This window comes from Trachypithecus francoisi, unplaced genomic scaffold (genome assembly GCF_009764315.1).
Source record: "Trachypithecus francoisi isolate TF-2019V2 unplaced genomic scaffold, Tfra_2.0 Contig01579, whole genome shotgun sequence".
Lineage (NCBI taxonomy): Eukaryota > Metazoa > Chordata > Mammalia > Primates > Cercopithecidae > Trachypithecus > Trachypithecus francoisi.
Window position 1 is genome coordinate 6,795,659 of NW_022681442.1, and position 21,533 is coordinate 6,817,191.

The following is a 21,533-nucleotide window of genomic DNA, read 5'->3' on the forward strand; positions in this document are numbered from 1 at the left end:
AGTAAATTAGCTTCTAAGGCCTCTGCTAGTGGCTCTCCATCGAGAGCATGTTGTGTAGCTTGAGAAGGAGGCCCTAAGGGTCCTCATCCTGTCCTGTGAAACTTCTAAGTACTTGAAGGGTGAAGTGATCCTTCTCCATTCTTCTTCCTGGAACTGGCCCAAACCGAAACATAAAACACCAACTTTCAGTGATGTTATGAATTCAAATTTGTAGAGACCAGAGTTGTCAACCCTCCTGAAGCTTTTGGGCAGTGGTGCTGGATGGTCTGGATGGGCCGCCATTCTGACAGATGTTTGATAACTCAGTTCTCCATGTCATCCGCTTTCCAGAACAGCATTTCTCAACATTTTTGCATTGAAATAATCTGGGGAGCTTGTTAAGATGCAAATGCCTACCCAGAGAGATTCTGGTTTACCAAGTCAGAGACAGGGTCTAGAAACCTGCATTTTAACAAACACCCCCAAAGGATGCTCCTGTAGGTGGCCCAGAAGCCACACTTTGAGAAATCCTAGTCAGAGAAGCCAGGTTTCCATTCCAGCCAGATTCTACAGAGGCTGGCACCCAGTTGCAGCTCTGGTTGAGTCAAGCCTCAGCTAGGAGAGCGTTTTCCAGTACCGTTGATTATCCTTATGATGGCTGCTGCTTTTGAGAGCCTACCCTATACCCTGTATGAGATGCCTATTTAATTCTCCTAATAGCTACGAGGAACTGAGTAACTAACAGAGCTGAGGTTTGAACCCAGGTCCTTGCCCTTTCCGCTACACCAAGTGACTGTTGCTCAGTAGACTCCTACATCATGGCCATTGTGACTTGAAAGAGTTATAGTTGTTTGTGCAGAAGTGATACTGAATGGAGGGGGCAGGGGCACCCCATATCCTCTTCTTGGAGGCCTACCGAGGCCCTTTGTATGGTGTGACGTTAGGGCTTAGCGCTTGGGGCAGTTTGCCATTAAAAATTAGCTTCTATTCCTGTTTCTTTTGTCTGGTGATCTGACCCAACAAATCGCTTTCTGTCCCATGAGCGAATGGGGAAAACACAGGGCTAAACATAGCCTTGATTGTTTTTACTTTTCTCATGTTGTACTTCTCAAAGCGATAAAGATAGAAACAATTACAATATTATCTGCCTGCAGACTGAACAAGTGGCCACCTGGCTGGTGTTGATATACAAAAACAGTGCTTTGCATTTTCAGAGTATCTTAGACATGACTCTGCCAACCCATCTCCTGGCTGAGTCACACATGGCCACATGGCCCAGGTGGGGCAGACAGTTCAGGTCACAGCCCAGGTTGGACTTACCTGGCCAAGGAAGACTCACCTTTGCCAAGGACAAAAGACAGGTGAGTCCAAGGGGACACCACATCCTCTTGTAGCTTTTGTCTGCAGTTTGCAATCCACTCCCTCATTCATGCATCACTGACTAAGGTCTGCTGTGTGCCTTCCTCTGTGCTAGGCACTGGGGAGCCACATTGGGGCTGTGCTTGAGAGTCTGTGGCTTTAGGAGGAGAAGTAGATGTATAAGCAGATCCATAAAGTTCAGGTACCTCTGTGCTGTACAATCATAGAGCTAGGAGAAGGCGTATCTTCAGAGGATCTTTGAGTTGGCTTTTTAAATGAGGAGACTCTTGGTGAAAGGAGGATAAAGGCAGGAGAGGCCGGGCGCGGTGGCTCAAGCCTGTAATCCCAGCACTTTGGGAGGCCGAGACGGGCGAATCACGAGGTCAGGAGATCGAGACCATCCTGGCTAACACGGTGAAACCCCGTCTCTACTAAAAAAAAAAATACAAAAAACTAGCCAGGCGAGGTGGCGGGCGTCTGTAGTCCCAGCTACTCGGAGGCTGAGGCAGGAGAATGGCGTAAACCCGGGAGGCGGAGCTTGCAGTGAGCCGAGATCCGGCCACTGCACTCCAGCCCGGGCGACAGGGCGAGACTCCGTCTCAAAAAAAAAAAGGCAGGAAAAGAACATTCCAGGCCTTTGTAAGGGTGTGTATGAGTGAAAGAGCTGATGTTGGGGGAAGCTACAACTTCTCTTCATAGTTAAAAACTGACTCTTCGAATCTTCCCTACAACAAATCTTATAGGCCATACAGGCTTACTCTGTAACATAGAAGGAGTAGGCCCTGTAGGAATTCATCACCCAGCTCTCATGTCCCTGGGTTTTGGTGGTTACCTCAAGGCCCAGCACGTTGGACTTCCAGCCTTTCTGCATATAGGTCTTACCTGTGCTTGCTCCCGCAGTCTAGTTACTTAAACTTTAGTTTTATAAAGAATCGCTGGTGCATAAGAATTACCCTTTTGGGTTGTCTACGCAAAACTGGGTGGAGGAGGTGTACTTTGTGGGCTGGTTCAGGAATTCTTCAGGGATGGTTTTGACTCTGTGATTATTTTCTGACCTCCACTGTCATAGGAGGTTTGCTACCTGGAGTGTAGGGTTTGTTGGGGAAAATGATGAGGAGATGGGCCCGGGTGCCAGTCTGAAATGCTTGTCTTCTTTCCCAGAAGCAGCGGGTGACAACTGAAGTGAATAGGCCACAATAGGTGGGGGCTTCGGAAAGTTATCTAGAGGCAGTGAGGAGGTAGGCCTGGAGTAGGGAGGCCCTGAGGGGTCCCTTCCAGAAGCACCAAGATCACAGGCTGGCCATGGGAAAGAAAGGGCAGATGGGAGGGATGGTTTAGCTGGCTCCCGATTTCCCTTTCTTCTATGATTTCCCTAGAGATGGGGAAAATTCCAGGCCAGTGGCACAAAAATGGAATAGAAAATGGCATCCTCTGAGCGTAGGATCAACTCCTTTTCATCTCACGGGTTTCCCCGAGGCCTGGTGGAGACACAGTCTGTAGTACGTCTCAGGCTCCATGAGCACCGGCCACCCTTGCCGCTCTGTGCCAAACCCATTGGTTTTTTCCTCAGTCGGCCACATTCCTGGCCCATCTGGTGCCTCAGTGCCTTGTCTCAAAAGAGAAGTTAGTGGCCAGCGTTTGGTACAGCAACTTCCTGAAAACCCAGAGGAGCCAACTCAGCAGAGGGCGGGCTGTGGGCCCCCACCCTGACCCTGGCTCACTTCCTGAGTTCAGCAAGGGCACAGCACCAGTGGGCTTGGTGGTCACATCCCCCACATATTTGGTAAGACATTTTTTCTCAGAACATTTGGAGACTATAGAAAAACAAAATAGAAGAAATAAATTAACCAACCAGCTGTCTACCAATCCACTGTTAACATTTTGGTTTATTTCCTTCTTAACCTTCACATACAACAGACGTATTTTGCTAAGTAGAAATCACACCCTCTATACAGTTTTACATCCTATTTCTTTATGCTCAACTTTATATTATTAGCATTTCCCCACATCATTTAATGTTCTTTGAAACTCTGCTTCTTTGTGCTCCATGTTATTCCTTGATAATTTATTTAACCAGCCCCTGCTGTAAGATGTTTTAATTATGTTTACCATTTTCTATTGCTCATCATTTTGATGAACATCATCATACATAAATCTTCACTTTTTTCTTAGGATAACTTTCTGTTTTCTTTTAAATCAGATGATAACTGAGATATTTGTGACTCTGTCAACAAGAGTTTATATTTCCTTTAATTTTACTTTATAGCCGGTCACGGTGGCTCATGCCTGTAATCCCAGCACTTTGGCAGGCCAAAGTGGGTGGATCCCTTGAGGCCAGGAGTTTGAGACCAGCCTGGTCAACATGGTGAAACTCCATGTCTACAAAAAATTAAAAAATTAGCTGGGTGTGTGGTACACGTTTATAATCCCAGCTACTTAGGAGACTGAGGCACCAGAATAGCTTGAATCTGGGAGGTGGAGGTTGCAGTGAGCTGGGATTATGCCACTGCACTCCAGCCTGGGCCACAGAGCCAGGTCCTGTCTGAAAAAAAAAAAATTTACTTTATATTAGTTTATTGGACTTTCAGCTGCTGACCAGTGTCAAGTTGAAGCTGGTTTAATAGAATGGTGAATACCCAAAGGGAATGGTTTCCTTGGTGGTGAAGCCTGTCTGAACAACCTAATATAACTTGCAGGAAGGGGTACATTGGATGATTTTTGGAAGTAATTGATCCAGTCTAGTTGGAGGAGCAGATATTGAGACCTGCTGTGGTCAGGCCCTGGGAAATTTCAGAGATGAGATGAACGATGTATGATGTATGATGAAGGAATTGGATGTTTAGCGACAGTCTTGCTTTGTCGCAGCTGGCTTGCCTGGGCTTTTGGAAGATTTCTCTCCTGCATCTCCAGCTTCTGAGGCCCTCCATGAATACAGCCTCTGGATAATTTCTAGCAGTGTCCCCTGCCAGGGTCCCAGCCCCTCAATCTGTATCTCATGACCTTGGCAGGATGCCCAAGAGGAAGGAGTACCACTGTTAGCTGCGCCTTAGCTTTTCCTCTGGGCTCCTGGCCCTCCCTTTGGGCTGCACAGGTCATTCCCATGGAGTCAGTCAAGAAGCTGCTACTTGTGACGCTCAGCTGGCTGTGTCTCTTGGTGCCCTTTGAGGAGTGGCCACTGGTAGAGGAGATAGGTTTGTAGTCCTTGCTGCCTCGAGCACACATGGGTTAAGTCTCAGTTTTCTGCACCTGAGCCCATCTTGCCTGACCCATAAACTCCTTAAGGCCAGGGCCAGAGTCAGGCTCCCCTGCAGTCTGCCTCAGCGCTGCAGTGTAGTGAAAAGGGCCTGCGCTCTGGGGCCTGACTAAGCTGGGTTTACATCCTGTCTAGTGCTAGCTGTGTGGCCTTGGGCTAGTTGCTCAATGTCCCCCAAGCCTTGGTCTCCTGATCTGGTCCATGATGGTACCTGCACTCAGGGTGCTGTGTGGGTTACACAGCCCAGGTGAATGCTCAGTAAGTGATCTGCATTGCTGTGAGACCCTGCGTGCATTTAAATACCTACCAAATATCATTGCAGGTTTCACTTGTATTCTTCTCTTGACTGACTCAAGCCATTTACATGTGCATGATTTATAAATATATATAGGTTCGAGAAAATAGTACTAACAGGTTGTTCCCTGACAGCATGGCATATTTCTTAACTTTGCTTTTATACTGTAGACTTGAATACAAGAACTATGTCAAATTTATCTTTGCATCTCCTAAAATTCCCCACATGGTGCCTGATTCCATAGTAGAAAAACAATAAATAGTTCTTGAATATTTCACAAAATAAAGGTTCAAGTGCAAATGTAGCATTTCATAGCAGGATAGGTTATTTATTTGTGCATTCAAGTAAAGACCTGAATACATAAGTTTAAGTGGTGCCCTTAAGTCTGTGAAGCCCAAGACTTGTTCTTACAGATTTTAATTGCTTTAAGTGAAAAATCGAGTGAACATAGAGAAAATGCTGTGATTGGCAGCCATTGGTGACATCGATGTTGAGCATTTTGATGGAGGTGATCTAAATCAGTACCAGCTCCAGCTTCTTTTAGCAAAGGCTTTCAAGGTGGAATTGGGGTGAACTAACCTGGCAGTGCCCCAGCCATCTTTTGGCGTTGGCCATCTGAGATGTTGAGACATCTTTGGTTGTGGTCTTCTGCCAGAGCATCGAGTCCCAGTCCTGAGAACTGCAGAGAACCCCGTGGCACTTAACATATGTCTTGTCCTGACTCTCTTACTGGCCAGGGCAGGGCTCAGGGCAAGTCGGTTTCCCACCCATAAGATGAGAAAGCATTTTGGATGAAAAATACTGCTTTGGATTCTCCTGGGAGGCAGTATGGTACACTGGAAAGAAAACCATATCAGGAGTCCCAGGGGTGTATCTGGATTCTAGGCCCTGCTCCGCTTCCAACTTCCAACTCAAAGCCTTGAGATTCACTTCTCCTCTCTGAGCCTCAGTTTCTCATCTGTGAAATGAGGTTGGACTGGATGGTTTCTAAGGGCCTTTTGGCTCTAAGATACTGTGTTTGAAACGGGCTGTTGGTGTGGAGATATTAAAGGGCTGGAGTGAAGGCCTTCTCAAATCCTGTTTTCTCCTTGTCATTTATGAACCAGAAAATGACAGATGGCGAGACCTGGACAGGAAATGCCCTCTTCAGATTGACCAACCGAGCACCAGCATCTGGGAATGCCTGCCTGAAAAGGACAACTCACTATGGCACCGGGAGGCAGTGACCGCCTGTGCTGTGACCAGTCTGATCAAAGACCTCAGCATCAGTGACCACAACGGGAACCCCTCAGCACCCCCTAGCAAGCGTCAGTGCCGCTCACTGTCCTTCTCCGATGAGATGTCCAGCTGCCGGACATCATGGAGGCCCTTGGGCTCCAAAGTCTGGACTCCTGTGGAAAAGAGGCGCTGCTACAGTGGGGGCAGCGTCCAGCGTTATTCCAACGGCTTCAGCACCATGCAGAGGAGCTCCAGCTTCAGCCTCCCTTCCCGGGCCAGCGTGCTCTCCTCACCCTGCGACCAGGCAGGACTCCACCATCGATTTGGAGGGCAGCCCTGCCAAGGGGTGCCAGGCTCAGCCCCGTGTGGACAGGCAGGTGACACCTGGAACGCTGACCCGCATCCCATGGGAGGGGGCCGGCTGGACCTGCAACGGTCCCTCTCTTGCTCACATGAGCAGTTTTCCTTTGTGGAATACTGTCCTCCCTCAGCCAACAGCACACCTGCCTCAACGCCAGAGCTGGCAAGACGCTCCAGCGGCCTTTCCCGCAGCCGCTCCCAGCCGTGTGTCCTTAACGATAAGAAGGTCGGTGTTAAAAGGCGGCGCCCTGAAGAAGTGCAGGAGCAGAGGCCTTCTCTAGACCTTGCCAAGATGGCACAGGTAAGAGCCCCAGCATCCTGGAGTCACCTTGGTGCTCACTGGAGCCTCTGCTGGGTCTGGGCCGTCCTAGACAAGCGTAGAACACCAGTTTCAGAAATACCCAGAAGGGGGTTAGTTTCCTTGTTTTTTAAAATCCTATTCAAAGAAAGATTATTTCCAGTTGGTTTTTTAAAAGCGTTGATTTCTTTCTATTTACAGCCAAATATTCCCTTTCACTGTGAGTGCAGTGCTAGGGGTACAAGGGCAGGTGGATGGGGAGAGGTGGGCTGTTGGTGGGCAGACTCACTGAACCAAACACTGGTGTTCCCCTCCGGCCCTTCACTGGAGCCGTGTCTCCCAGGAAGCCGCCCCTGCAGCTGCTGCAAGAAACGTTTACACACACTGGGATTCAGTGTCCCTTGGAGTATGCTGGTCCTGAGATCAGGGGTGTGGGTAATGGTTTCCGAGAGCTAGTGATTGCGGAGAGCTTATTCCTTTGATTAAACTGTTGAAATGTGAGGCCCTCAAGATGCTATGACCAGTATTCTCTGAGCTGCCTCTGCAATCATCCTTGCCCTTTGCTGTAGAAGTATCTGGCCACACGCCCCTGTCACTTGGACTTTATCCTCTTTGTCTTGGAGCTCTGCCTTGTGCTAACACTGATCTTGGATATTGATTTGAATGAGATGAACTTGGAGTTCATACTCTGTCATCAGGAGCGTCTCTGAGCCTGAGAGTTGGCTGCATCTGGTTCTGACTGGGGATGAGGAAGTGGTGCTGGCCCTTGTGACCTCTGACTCAAGGATGGGTGGATGTGATGGGCCACAACGCTATTGGCTCTGTGTTCATCCAGGAGCTGTCAGTTGCTTAATGCCGCAGTCTGACCATCATCTTTTCTGGACTTATTTGTGTAAACATTGGTCTCACTGGGTTTCAAGGGGTGAAGATCTTCTTGTTGGTGAGGATGGTTTCAGAGGGGTTGGCCTTGGTCACTCAGGATTATGGCCAGATCCAGGGCAGGCGGGCTCATCGTGCTCACTGTGTTTTGGGCGGGCATAGCTAACTTCCTTCCAAGCCCAATGTTGTTTTCTCAATTGGGTCTTCTTTCCTTTTACAAAGAATGTGCAGTTTCTCTTGGTGGGGTTTTGCTCTTCTCTCCTTTAGTTCCTACTCCCAACATAGAGAGAGGTGCAGGTGTCTTAAGTCTAAAGCTTATCTGGCCCCAGAGTCCAGACTTTCTGGCCACCTTTGTTCAAGAGCCTGGGCACTGGCTGGGGCAGTGGGAGGGCAAGATGGTGGTGTGCTTGTTCCTCCCCGTGTCAGTGGGATCCGCCTGGGGGAGAGCCTGAAGGGGTGTGGGTCAGTGCTCCTGCCCCTCCTCAGCTAGTTTCCATTTCTTCCATCGCAGCTCCAGGCGTGTGCCGTTCTTTTTGCAGCGTAGTGGAACGTTTTTGACTTTACTAGCTGGACAGGGATTGAACGCATTTATTTGACACCAAGAGGAATTTCCCTTCTTCAGAAAAATTTAAATAGGTAAAAAGTCTGGAAAGGTGACAGATTTGGGTGACTTCTGAGGAAAACCCAGAGCCCAGAGTTCTGGGTATGATAATGCTTCAGTTACATTTTTAATGCTGAGCATATTTTATTACCTAATGAGTAGATAGATAATAAAAACAACATACATGTTATTATATGTTACTAGCCACGGTTGGAATAACACCACTGGCATCATTGGAGACATTTCTTAACCTCGTTTGGTTAGATACTATTTAAAAATATAATGCTCAGTGGGGCTGCGCCCAGTTGTATAGATGGCTTCATTGGCCCCAGGCAGGCCTCCCAGATCTGGGAAGGTGTGCGGAACCTGAGGAGGCTGCTCTGGTTCAGCCTGTCTGTCCTTGGCCGCCTTCTTGGCAGCGGGTCTTGGGCATAGGGAAAGTAGAGGGGGTCCTCTGGAAAGTGTGTGTGCCCAAGGCCTATGGCCAGAGCCCTGAGGCTGGGCCCGTGAACGCTGAGCCATGCCCCCACCAAGAGTCTAGACCCTAGTCAGCCCTCTCTCCATGGGGCTCGGCCTGCTTTGGCTCCATCATCAGTTGATTTCTAACCTGGGGAGGTGGGCCTTGCTTTTCTGTGGGGCCCTGAGAACGAGGCCTAGGGTATCCCTATGTATTTATCAAGAGCCCTGGACAGTGCAGGGCCTCGTGCATGGTAACCTGATGAGCTGGGCATGTTGCTGGTGTACAAGGACTAACATGTTGCTAGATGGCCCCTGAGGTTAGACCACTGGCCACAGCCTCCAGTTTCTACATGCTGTGGCTTCACTCAACATTTGGGACCACCGAGAAGGGGCTGGGGTCTGCTCTGCATGCCCATGGAGGCAAGACTTGGAGTTGGGCTTTCCATATCTTTGGAAGGGTAGGCTTGTACCCAGGTGTGGCCCACGCTTCCTTCCGCTGGGCTCTGGCTTCTCTTTCATGGGCCTTTTGATCTTGGTTTACACATTGCCTTTGGGGGTGAGAGCTCCACTTGTAAAGGCGCCCTTCGTATGTGGGTTCTGAGGCCAGGTGTGTGAGTCTGCAGAAGGCCTTTTCAGTTAGACCTTTGGAGCAGCTGGCCATTCCGAAGAGCCCCAGCTCCCCTAGAGGCCCCGACTGGGGCCCAGATCAGATCTTGAGGGTGTGCGTGAGTACACGGTGGCTTCCCTCTGGCCATGATTCGGTATGGCCAGATGGACTGTGGTGGCTGGAGCCCCTCCAGCCTGCCCGCAGGAAAGGGTCCAGGGAGAGAATCCAAGAGAGTAAGAGGGCAGGAAGCTCTGAGGTCCAAGGCCCTGCCCTCATCTGTATCCACAGTTGAGTTCAGCAGGAGCAAGTGCCCTGGGGTGTAGACTCTGTGCTAGAAGCAGAGGATGTCAGGAGATGTGACCTCAGAGCTTGTCCATTCCAGTCCCTCTTGAGGAAACTGAAGCTCTCTTGGTCCCTATGCCTGCCAGGGCTCTTTTGGGCATGGTGTTCACTTTTGGATCTGCATTTAGAAGGCGACATTGACACACTAGAAGGCCTCCAGAGGTGGGGCCGGAGACTGGAAGCCCTAGGCAAATTGCTTGACATGTCTGTGCAGCAAATGCCACCACTGCCACAGGACTGTGGGAGGAGCAAGAGAAACAACGTATGTGGATAATGCGCTATCCATATGGGTGTGTGTTTATATATGTGTGTGTGTCCACATCTGTTGATGTGTGTGTGTGTGTGTGTCTGTATCTGTATCTATATGTACCCACACCCCCCCCCCCCCCCACCCAGTGCATTGGCTGGCACAGGCTGGGTGCTGACAGATACTCATGATCATCGTCACAGTCACAGGACTTGGAGAGAAGGTGTGGGCTGCTTCTGGGTATCTCCAGAGGCAGAGGTAGGAGCAGAGGGTGGACGTTCCTGGAAAGTGCCCTCAGTCTGCTATGAGAATGCCTATTTTTCAGGAGGCCGAGGTGGGTGGATCACGAGGTCAGGAGATCGAGACCATCCCATCCCGGCTCACACAGTGAAACCCCGTCTCTACTAAAAATACAAAAAACTAGCTGGGCGTGATGGCGGGTGCCTGTAGTCCAGCTACTCGGGAGGCTGAGGCAGGAGAATGGCATGAACCCGGGAGACGGAGCTTGCAGTGAGCTGAGATCTCACCACTGCACTCCAGCCTGGACAACAGAGTGAGACTCCGTCTCAAAAAAAAAAAAAAAAAAAAGCAATGCCTATTTTTCTTTGTTTGTCCACCGTTTTCCCTGTGTTTCCATCCTCCCTTTTCTGTTCATGCCACTTTCTGTGTCTTGTTTGTTCATCTTCTTGCCTCATCGCTTTTCTTTTGTAAATGGGAAGGAGACCTGCCCTGCAGCTCAGCTCAGCCTGCAGTCAACTCTGAGTTCAGAGCCCAGGGTTATGAAATGGTGACAGAATTGGATTCGCCCCCACCCCGTTGCCAGAGGAAGTTGGCCGTGTGTGAACATTCTCCTATCAGTCACCCTTGAAACTAGGGTGGAAATATCCTGGGCGTGCGCTGGCCGCCCTACCCCTTCCTAGCCGCATCTCTGGGGGACAGCTGTCCCAGTTAACTCTGGTCCGTTGGGGATGAGACGCACGGGGTGGGGTGTCAACATTGCTTTCAGATTGTCTTTGCTCATGTCTTCTTAAAACCCCAGTGCCAAGAGAGCAGGCAGAGATGCCGAATGAGGCTGCAGGTGAGGTGGCCATCTGGATCCTGAGTCGGGGAGACTGACTGTAGTGAGGAAAGCCCTAATGGGGGAAATGACGCAGGGACCTAGTCCCGCAGTGGCTGCCCTCCCTGTACTTGTAATTACAACCACTTGGTTCCACAGAGCAAGTTGCCCAAAGGCAGCTCAGAGGACTGGCTGTGCTGCTATCCCTGCGCAAGCCTGGCCCCGTGGGCCTCCTGCACAGCTTTCCTCCCCATGTGGTGTTTTTGGCCCTCCTGGTTGGTGTTCTCTGTGAGGCTGCGGCCTTCCTTTTGCCAAATGACAATGTGTGCCATTGAGGGCAGGGCCCAGCCTGAGGGTGTGAGTCGCTTATTAGCAGGACTTTTGCTGACATTTTCCTGACTGCTTTTTTGAGACCTGGTTTGACCACCCAGCACTGGTTGGCTCCCAGCAAGACTTGAGCTATATGAGGCCATTTAGACATAGATCACATGTGTGTGAGCAAAGATTTCAGAAAAAAGCAACAATTAAAAAGATCACCCATTGAATGCAGTCCCCCTGGGTGTCATAGTCCCTGCTGTATTTTTAACTCTAAGCTGGTCATCTTGAAAGAGCAACAAATTGTACTTCTCAACAGTGCTTCAAACAGAAGCAAGATGTTTGCGGGGAGGGGTCGGGATGCCGAAACAGAGGTTTGATTGATTGCAGCTGCCCACACACTGAGTCCCCAAACCTCCCTGAGCAGGCCTCAGAACAGGCAGCAACTGTTGTGTTAGCAGATGTTTGAGGGACCGTGAAAGCTGGCCAGGGGCAGTTTGGGGTAGAAAAGAAGCATGAGGTAGAAACCAGCATGCCAGCATGTCTTCGGGAAGCCGCTGAGAGCCTTATTCCTGGGGGTGAGTCCAGGAGAGCTGGGTGGGTGGGGCTACAGGGGCTGTGCAGGATGAGGGGTTGCTGCAGGAAGTCGTGAGAGCTTGTTCAGATGCTCATCAGTGACTCGCAGCTCTTTGCTGGACAGGTCCTCTCCAAGTGAAGCCCCCCAGCCAGCTTCCACTTTCTGTCTTTTGTGCCGGTGGGGCCACCTTTGAGGGACAGTGGCCCTTCTTGGTCGCCATGGGGTTGGCTACATGACTTCTTGCTCAGGCACCCCCAGCAGCTGCAGGCCAGCTGTGCCTTTCCTTGGCCAAGTTTCTGTGTGGCAGACCCAGCTTGCCTGCACCTTTGTGACTTTCTCTTGTCCACCCTGCCAGTGGCTGTTCCCCTTGAGCTGCTTACGGTGCCGCCCTGCACCCTCAGCACCCTTCCTCTCAGGGTGGGAAGCTGTGCCGATGGCAAATAGAGGAATTCAGAGGTGGAGCACCCCTTATAACACGGACTGCAGACAATGTGAAGATCTGGTGAGAGAGGTAGGCCTGGAAAGCCCGAGAAAGCCCATTGGAATGAAAGAAATGCTAAATACAAGTAAAGGCAAAAACTTTTGTGGGCAGGCACATGGGAGTAGTTGCTTCTGACTTAGAGATAGGATAGACTTGAACAAAGGAAGAGAGCCTGTAAGACCTGGGCTGTCAGAGTTTAGGGATGTCAAGGGGGCAGCTTTGGGTGCTGAACTAGCACGCCTCCTTCTGTGCTCTTGACAGACATTGCTAATCAATCATGGCAGCCTTTTCAGGTGAACTTAGTGGAGGTCTTAGAATCCTCCCCTTGGCAGTCTTGGCAGCCATTGCTAATTGATGGGTAACTGAACGTCATCTGCCATCTCTGTTCTAACCCATCCCCTCACTTGAGGATGAGGCCTCTAGAGTCCAGGAAGAGTTGGGGCCTTGCCCAAAGTCACATGGCGAGGCATCCCGGAAGGTGGGAACCCTGACCTCTTGACCCCAGGCTCAGTGCTCCCGCTGTTGTGCTTGGTCCTGGGTGAGGACCACTCAGCTGGCCCTTCCAGAGAACTGATGTGCATGGGGCATAGAGAGTGTGGCAGTGAGAAGTGGGAGCTTCGGAGTCAGATAACTGGGGCTGTGTCCCCATTCTGCCACTTTTGAGCTGTGTGCCCCAGGCCCCATGTCTGTGTCTGTAAAATGGGAATGGCAGTGCCTGTTGCTCATGAGTGTGGGAGGAATCATGTGGCATGGATCTGGCACATGGTTGGTACTCAGCAAATGCCAGCTTTGATGAACAAAGAAAGCCCGGGCCTGCTGCAGCCTTTCTCCCATGGTAGCTGCCCTTGTACCCTCTGCTGCTCTGGGCAGTGTCCTGGGCTCCCCACTCTTGGTGGGCCGGGATCCTGCCAGCCGTGGCGCATGCTGGCATCAGGCTTCCAGGAGACTAGTTTCAGCTCTAGTTCTCGTCTTCCCTGCTTCCCATCCTTTCCCTCCCTTTCTTCCCTTTCTTTTGACAGAGTGTTTCTCTGTCGCCCAGGTTGGCGTGCAGTGGTGAGATCTTGACTCACTGCAGCCTCCGCCCAGATCCCTCCTTTCTGTCTCTAGTCACAGCCCTCAGGTTGCACAAGCAATCTGCTTAAGGTCACTGGGATCGAGGCCGAGTGTTGACACAATAGCTTTGCTCTCCTGAGGAAGAGGAAAATGGGAGTTCATCTGGGGACTGCTAGGGAGGCAGCTTTTAGTGCCACTTACTGATTTCCATGCTTCAGTTGAGAGCCATCCTGAGCAGAGAACGTTTGAGAAGCTATGAGGCTCTGGGAGGCCCCAGCTCTCTGAAGTAGGGGCCCTTTCCTAAGCCAGCTGCTCAGATGAGAGCCCCGGGTGTGCTGGGAGTGCTCTTGGCTTGCCAGGCCCTGCTCTGGTGCTGGCAAAGGGGATTCAGAGACCCTAGCAGGCTCTGCCCTTGGAAGGCCTATGGGCCAGAGGGAGAACGAGGCCTTACCAGCTGAGGCCTTGCCACATCAGAGGATATCGCCAGTCTTGCTTCATGGAAGCCAGAGTAAGAACGGCCTGTGGGTCAGCTGGCTCTTGCCCCTTTGGCTGGTTCAACTCCAAGGGCCCCCAGTGGAAGGTTTAGGGAAACCCTCATGTTGTTCCCAGGCTGCTGACGGAGAAGCAGAGAGCATGGGCTGAGACGAGGAGACAGGGCTGGTGGGAGGGCGGGGCCTCAGGCTGGAGCTCTGCCCACGGACTGAGCCCCATCCTCATCCTGGGCAACTTATGAAATCTCTTCATGGTTCAGTTTCCCCATCCTCAAGGAGGGGTGGCGACGGCCTCTCTCACTGTGTTAAATGTCTCATTAAATGAGTTCATTTGTATGAAGTGCTCGGAGCTTAGTACCGTGTGCCCAGGACATGTGCTCAGTAAGAGTTGGCTGCCATATTGGGAGTCGCACTTTAGGAGTAAGGGGAGAAATTTGGCAAAAGGAGGGACCTGCTGTTCTTCAAGCGTGAACTATCCTCCCCTCAGGAATTCCTTGTCTCTGCAGCGCTGAGGTGCTCTGCTGCATCCTTGCTCCCCAGAAGAAGGCCTCACCTGAGGTCGCAACTGAGTTGTTGAGCGGGGCTGCAGGGGTATGAGTCCCGGGCTCTGTAACTCTGAGGGCAGGGATTTGCCTTATTGCACGTGGTAGAGGCCTCTCATATCCTAAGGGAACCAGAGGTACGCTGTTGTTGGAACAGAGCTGCGGTTGGAGTCAGGAGAGCTGGGTTTGAGAGGCACTCTGCCAGCCGGCTGCGTGGTGACTGCGAGCGGGTTGCCCTGCTTCTCTGACCCTCGGGTTTCTGACTGTGCGTGCATCTGCCCAGGTGTAGCCATGAGTGTCGGGTTACCTGGAAGCCAACACACTGCAGGTTCCTAGACCTTGTCCGAGAGAGTCTGAATTAGCAGGTCTGGGGCAGAACCCTAGTACATCGGGGTCCCAGAAGCTCCCTAGCTGAGTCTGTGGCTTGTAGGGGCGGTAGAGATGGGCATATTCCTAGCCCTGTGACTCTGCAGATGCCCAGGGACTAGTTTGTGTCATATGGAGATGGCATTGAGAGTTCAGGTCCCTCAGTCAGGAGGTACCAGCTCAGCCTGGATTAGGAAGGGTCTGACCTGGAGGAGGATCCAGGTCCTAGGGTGAGTGCCCACTGAGCTGCTGTACCCAGCAGAGCAATGGTGTCCCCGCCTGCCAATGAAACTTCCCATGCAGTTCCCAAACGTTGACTTACGCTGAGTCGAGTACAAGGCGCTGCTTCAGAAATGTCTGGAAAGCCTGTTCTAGTATATAGTGTTGAACATTTCCGAGGCAAGTTCTCATGGGTGGGTTGTTAAGGGCAAGTTCCACACCCTGTTTGATATCCTGCCTTGTGTGCAACGGCAGAGTGAATGAATGACAGGAACTCTGAGTGCAGGGTAGAAGCATTAGTAGGTTTTAAGCAGGGGAGCAATAGCACCCCGTAAAAAGCTCCTTTGGGACAACAGTGAGCAGCATGGACTGTAGGTTCTGGGGGAGGTGGGGAGGCCAGGCAGGAGGCTACTGGCAAACATGAAGGTGGGCTGGACGATGGTGGGGGCAGTGGAAGTGGTGATAGGCATAAGGAGCTCGAGAAATGTTCTCAGAGTAAAAGCAGCAGGGCTGACTTCCACCTCACCCTAGTCATAGGCTTCACCGGGCAGAGAATCAATCATCCTAATCCCCAAAGGTGGCAACTTTCTTTAAGCTACCCTGTTTAGTGTTTGTTCATCGTAAGTCCCTCTTGTTATCTAACCTGCAGTCCTCACTTTGACTGTATTTCTTCTTGATCTGTTCTCAGTAGAACTGAAATCCAGTGGATCACCATGACCTATTTTGTCTCTGTATGAAAGTATCTATGGGACTCTCTTATCCCCCCGTCCTTGCACATCTGTGATTTGCTAGCCCAGCTGCTCCTTGCCACTGGGGAGGCCCCATTCCTTACCCTTTCCTGTCAGCCCTCAGTTTGCAAACTTCTGACTCCTTTGCCCAAGCTTCTCTGTTCTTGTCCACTTGAAAGTGGCTGCCCATTCTGAACTCTGGGCTGGAGAAGGGCTGGGGGCAGCTTAGGGCCACAGGAGGGTTCTTTCATGGTTTCTAATGCTTGTCACGCTGGATCTTGTCTCAGCTGTGCCACATCTGGTCAGTTTACAACAGCTGGGACAGCAGCTCCCGGAAACAAGGGGCCTGTGATGGCCTCCTCAGTTCTCCTAATGAAGCCGAGTAATCCCCAGCTGGGCCTCAGAGGATGCAGCGAAAGGGAGGTCTGCCTTATTTCTGCTTCCTTATCTGGGACATCAGGAGAACGCCTGGTGGGAAGCCCCTCCCAGCCCGAGGTTAGCATGGTGCCTGCGGGCGAGGGCCAGAGCAGGAAGCACAAAGAAGTGCATCACCGAGATGGGTGTGGGATGGAGACAGAGCTGTGCCCAGAGCCCAGCACGGCTGGTGCCTGACCGGGCCTTTTCCCGACACCATGCAGGCCGCTGGCCTGTGTGGGTCCATCAGTGTGAAGCCTTTACTTTACCCCACTTCGCCTTTTGCAGCATAGTGCTCTGTCGCCCCAAGCACTGCACCAGTAGAGAATTTCTCCTGCTTGCAGGAGCCCATTTATCTACCATTTTTGTGGTATCAGCCATCCGGAATGACCACTCTTTCTTGCAACTTCAGGCCACAGTCAAGAAATCAGAAAGCAAACGCCACACGAAGAACAAACCCTTTGCTGCAGTCCCCATGCTGGCGGGAACTTGGTTTGACTACACTCAGAGTGGGTGGTAATTGCCTATTTATGGCCAAAAGATTAACAATGCCTCCTTTGAAAGTTAGACATAGTAGAGCTCTTGGATAATTCCTTTTTGGGTGGGGGTGGAGTGGCTTAAAAAAAATCTCTTGGAAAACAAAAGCAACAATTGGTTGCAAAATATAATGCAACCACCAGAAGCTTAATTTGTGAGCAGTAACGCGAGTTCACATCAGTAATGTGTCACCAGAGGTCATCAGGCACCCCCCCGCCTTTCCCTGAAGGGCCACAGACTGCATTTACTCCTCATGGAGTAGTGGTGGCGGCATGGAGGCCGCCGCTGTTTCACTGCTGGAGCTCTGTGGGTGGAGTGCGTGAGGCAGGCGTCCTGGATCAGCCAGGGCCTGTCAGAGGCAGAAACCAGCCCATTAGATGAGGTGAATTCACTGTGAGCAATGGTTAGCTGGGTTTCTGAAAAACTGAAAAGCCAAGAAGAGAAAACAAAGTATTAAGATCACACAGAAGCAGCTACAGGAAGCCGCTCCCCACTTTGGGCTGGGGGACCCCCGGGCAGAGACTGCATTGCTGAAAGCTTGGCAGCATGGAGTCCATTGGCCCCACAGGGCTAGGGCAAGACCTGAGAGGCGGGGGCGCCGGCCAGCTGGTCCCGCGGAAAGGGAAGGCGATGAAACTGGTTCTGTGAATGTTGGAAATGCAGCAAACGGGAAGCAACTGCTGCGAACGGAGCAGATTGCTCCTGCAGGTCACGCAGCATGGCTGGGTGATGGTGACAGCACAGGAAGCAGACGGGAGATGCACGGCCGCCTCTGTCCCCCAGCCTGGCTCTGCTCAGCATCCTTCTGTTGAATGCTGTCTGACGTTCTGCAGCGGGGCTGGAGATCTCTTCTAGCGCGCGTCGCAGCTCCGTCCTAGTTTGTTCTTCACTCAGCAGATCCTTGCCTGGAGTGTGCTGGCCACCTGGCATTCAGCTAGGCCCTGGGGATGTTTCTGCAATGCAGAAAGAGGGGATGGATGTCATGCAGGCCAACAACAGGCAGGCAGGGCCATTTCAGATGGCGATATTTGCGCTAATGAGAATCCAGCAGGCCAGCGTGGTTTGGATCACCAGGTGGGATGAGAGGAGGTGGAAGTGGGACGTGGCCAGCTTTAGACTGAAGGGACAGGGAGGCCTTGTTGAGGAGGTGACACTGGCACAAATCACAGATGATGAGATGTGTTCAGCTTTGCAAAAATAATTAGGGAGAATGTCCCGAGTACAGGGAAGGCAAGCCCCAGAGGTGGGAGTGGGCATGGTGAGTGTAGGGCACAGCGAAGCTGGGGTGACTGGGGTCGGAGTGGGCGTGGTTGAGTGCAGGGTACAGCGAAGCTGAGGTCTCTGAGTCGGGGGTGCAAAGGATGCCTGAGAGGTCGGCAGGGCCATCACAGTCGTCCTTGCAGGCTGGGGTGAGGAGCGGGCTTTTTGCCTGGAGCCCAGGGTTGGAATGCCATCGGGGCCTCTGGGGCCAGGATCTGATGGGATGCTCGGTCACCTGCCTTACCTGACTGCTATGCTTATTTTCCACTTTGGGTTTTGACTGCAGACAGCCCCAGGGAAACCGGTGCAAGGAGGTCATGGCAAGAAGGCACATGAGGGTGAAAGCATACCAGAGAGATGCTTAGGCAGGCCCCAGTGTCGGGCACAGGCGCAGAGGAAGTTAATCAGGCACCTCTGCAAGTGCCTCTCATGGTGATGAGTGCCACCTCCCACCCTAGGCTGACGGGGGGTCTGAGTTCTTCCCTGCCATATCTGCACACACATCAGCCTGGCCCTGGCTTTGGGAAGTGGGTCACCAACTCCTAATCCACAGGCCACTGTTTGCAGGGCGTCTTCCCTCAGGTGTGTGGGCCTCACCCACCCTATGAGGGGCTCCTCCTGTTCTGCTTTTCAGGGAAGAAAATGGAGTGCTGAGGCCATGTGCTCACTGGCTGCGTGGCAGAGCGGTGAGTGGGGCCCACTCAGTCGTTGGCCTCGACAGCCCGTGGGTGCCCGTGTTTCCATAGGGCTGCCTTCCTGAGGTGAGCTCCCCCACCACTTGTGAAGCGCAGGGCTCAGGAAAGTCTGGGATCTGCCCTAGGCTTTGGGTTCCCTGATGGTCAGGTGGGGGTAGTGACATCCTCACTGGGGCTGTTCCCAGCCTTTGGCCCAGGGCCTGGTACTCAGGCTGTGCTCAGAATGTATGGCTTTTACTTGTCCCATCCCCTGGGCCCATAAACGGATGGATCATTGAAACCCCAGTGGCCCTGACTTCTCCTCCCAACCGTTGAGCAGACTCTGCATTTCTTGAGCTATGAGCAGGTTGGTAAAGCTGGGCACGGGGGTAATAGAGAGGCTCTGTGGTCAGCACCATGGCCTCTTTGGAAGAGCGCTTTAGTTCTGCCTGGCACTGCGGTTCAGCTCTCCGGTTGTGCAAGTCCAGGACATGAGGGAGAAGGGCCCAGTGATCTGGTGCTCTGCCACACTGAGTGGAGGCGTGTGGACAGTGCGGGTTACATCCTTCAAGTGGACACATCCAGAATTTGAAATAATCCTCTTACTGCCCGAAGCAGGACCTTTGAACCATTTTTTTGGTGACTTTGCTGGACTTCTGAGCCCTTGGCCACTGCCTTCTACCCCCCACAACCCCCCAAATGGCTTGTCTTGAATGGTGAGGAGGAGGTCCAAGCCAGCCCTGCACTTTCCCAGGCCAGGGGCCTGGCTGGCCTCCTCTCTTGGACCTCTTGGCAGCTGCTCCGGAGGCAGCAGCGGATGCCCTCCGCTCACTTCCCTCCCGAGGGGCACCTTTGGAGTGACTGGCACATCAGGCCTTGGGAGGGAGTGGCAGGAGAACCTGGCATTCTGTGTCCCAGAAGGAAAAGGCCTGTCAGTGCCCACCCTTGAAACTTGGCACACAAGGGGAAGGTGGTTTGAGGGCTCACTGTAACCGCGGCTGTGCCGCACCATGCCCCGCCAGGCCTGGTCTGTGCACACTTGCTGGGCCCGCTCAGCCTCCATGAGGTCCCCTCTTGCCTCATGGCCCCTGGCCCCACTTGTCATCTGCCTCTGCTCTTGTGCCTCCCTAGGAAGATGAGACAAGGAGAGCACCCTTGTGGGCTGCCTGGACCTTGTCGTGCCTTTCTGGCTCTGTACCACGTGTCCCCTGTGGAAGGACAGGTCCTGCCTGGGATGGACTCAGTGCTGTGCTCTTGTCTGCCAGGCAGTTCTAACTGGAAGTGCATGTGCCCATATCCCCTTGCTAGTTGGTAGCCAGCTTTAAACAAGCCTGATTCACCTAGAGAGTTGCCATCTCAACGTAATCTACAACAGTCTCGGGCAACAAAATTTTCTGAGAATTGATGGCAAATAAACATGGGAACAAATACCCGGCGGCAGGGGAGCCAGTGGCTAGAAAGACCCTGCTTTGAGGGGTGCAGTCCTGCTCAGGCACAGTTTAGGCGAAGGGGCGAGATGGCTGTGTGTTTGGGGAGAGCATTTCAGTAGATGTTGGCTGATTATGCAGCATTAACTGTTTGGCAAGAAAAAATACCTCATCTGAAATGGTGTGAGGTTAATTGTCACTGAGCAGAGACACCAGATCTTCAGCTTGATTCACACAGGGAAAACTAGGAGCAAATATGCACGCCGGCATCTGCTCCAAACCCAGGACAGCAGGAAATGGAAGTCAGTGTCTGGCCTGGGCTCCCCTGCTGGGAGGAATCTGGGCTCCAGAGATAGGTGGGCCTGGTGTGGGGTTTGGTGTGCCCCTCACCAGCCGAGTAGCCCTGAGCAAGTTGCTGCCCCTCCCTGGGCCTCAGTGTCCTCTTCCTCATGCCGTGGGAGTTAAGCAGCCCGATGAGGGAGAGCTTCTAGAGCGGGTAGCTGCGCAGTACTGCCTGGAGAGGCTCAGCACCGACTCGGTGTTCTTGATCTTACTTTGTTGCTGCTTGTGATCTTCCTGTAGGGTCTCTGCTTCTTATGAAATCTTCCATTTGAGGCATCTCTGGAGGCATTATTCTCGTTAGCTTGAGGGGCAGTCCAGTGAGGGAGGCAGCAGCCCTCTGCCCTGTGACCCTGGGTGGGGCTGGGAGGCTGTAGTTTGAGAATGGGGAGAGTCGGGTGCCTCACACCCCAGGCACCAGGAACAGGAGCCTCTCCCAGTTCTGCCCAGTCCTCCTCAGCCCTGCAGATGTGGAAGTTCAGAGGGCAGCCTCTGACCGTACAGGTGGCGTGCCGGGCCACAGCTGTGGGCTGCTGACTGTTGGCAGGTGAGGTGGGGGAAGATTTGCAGAAGAAACTCACCTATTGTATTTTCTCCTCCAGATAGCCCCATGAAGAAGGCATGTCGTTACCCATTTTAGAGGCAGTGGCTGAATCTTAGAGGAAGCAGTCCAGTGAAACCAGAACTTAAGCCACGTATATAATTTAAAATTCCTAGTAGCCAGTTATTAAGAGGAGAAAGTGAAATGACTTTAAATAATATATTTAACCCAGTATTTCCAAAATACTGTCGTTTCCACGTGCCATCGATGTAAGTAAATCATCAATGCACTATTTTAGGTTCTTTTTTAGTACCAGTTTCAGAAATCCACTGGTGTGTCAGGTGACAGCAGGTCTCAGTTTGGCCTGGCCACTGCTCCAGCATTTAGCAGCCGCATGTAGCTTTGCCGTGTGGGGCTTTGGGGTATCGGTGTAAGAGTGGGGATTGGGGGTCAGCCTTGGTTCCCAGTTGGTGCTGCCATAGACCCTTTTCCTCTGGAAGACCCCAATGCGAGCTGATAAAGGAGCTGGGCAAGAGGCTCCTGCCTGAGGTGCTGGGTGCTCTGGGCTGTGCCCTCTGCCTCGGGTATAGCAGGCCCCAGGAGACCTGAGGACCA

General features: G+C 52.2%; 1 protein-coding gene across 1 annotated transcript in view; it reads left to right on the forward strand.

Annotated features, from left to right (window-relative positions):
- Window positions 1-21,533, forward strand: part of FAM53B (family with sequence similarity 53 member B) — a 126,168-nt gene that overhangs the window by 57,088 nt on the left and 47,547 nt on the right. Inside the window, exon 4 of the mRNA XM_033179779.1 lies at window positions 5,993-6,765. Within this exon, the coding sequence (XP_033035670.1) occupies window positions 5,993-6,765 (773 nt within the window). The remainder of the gene's footprint in view (window positions 1-5,992; window positions 6,766-21,533) is intronic.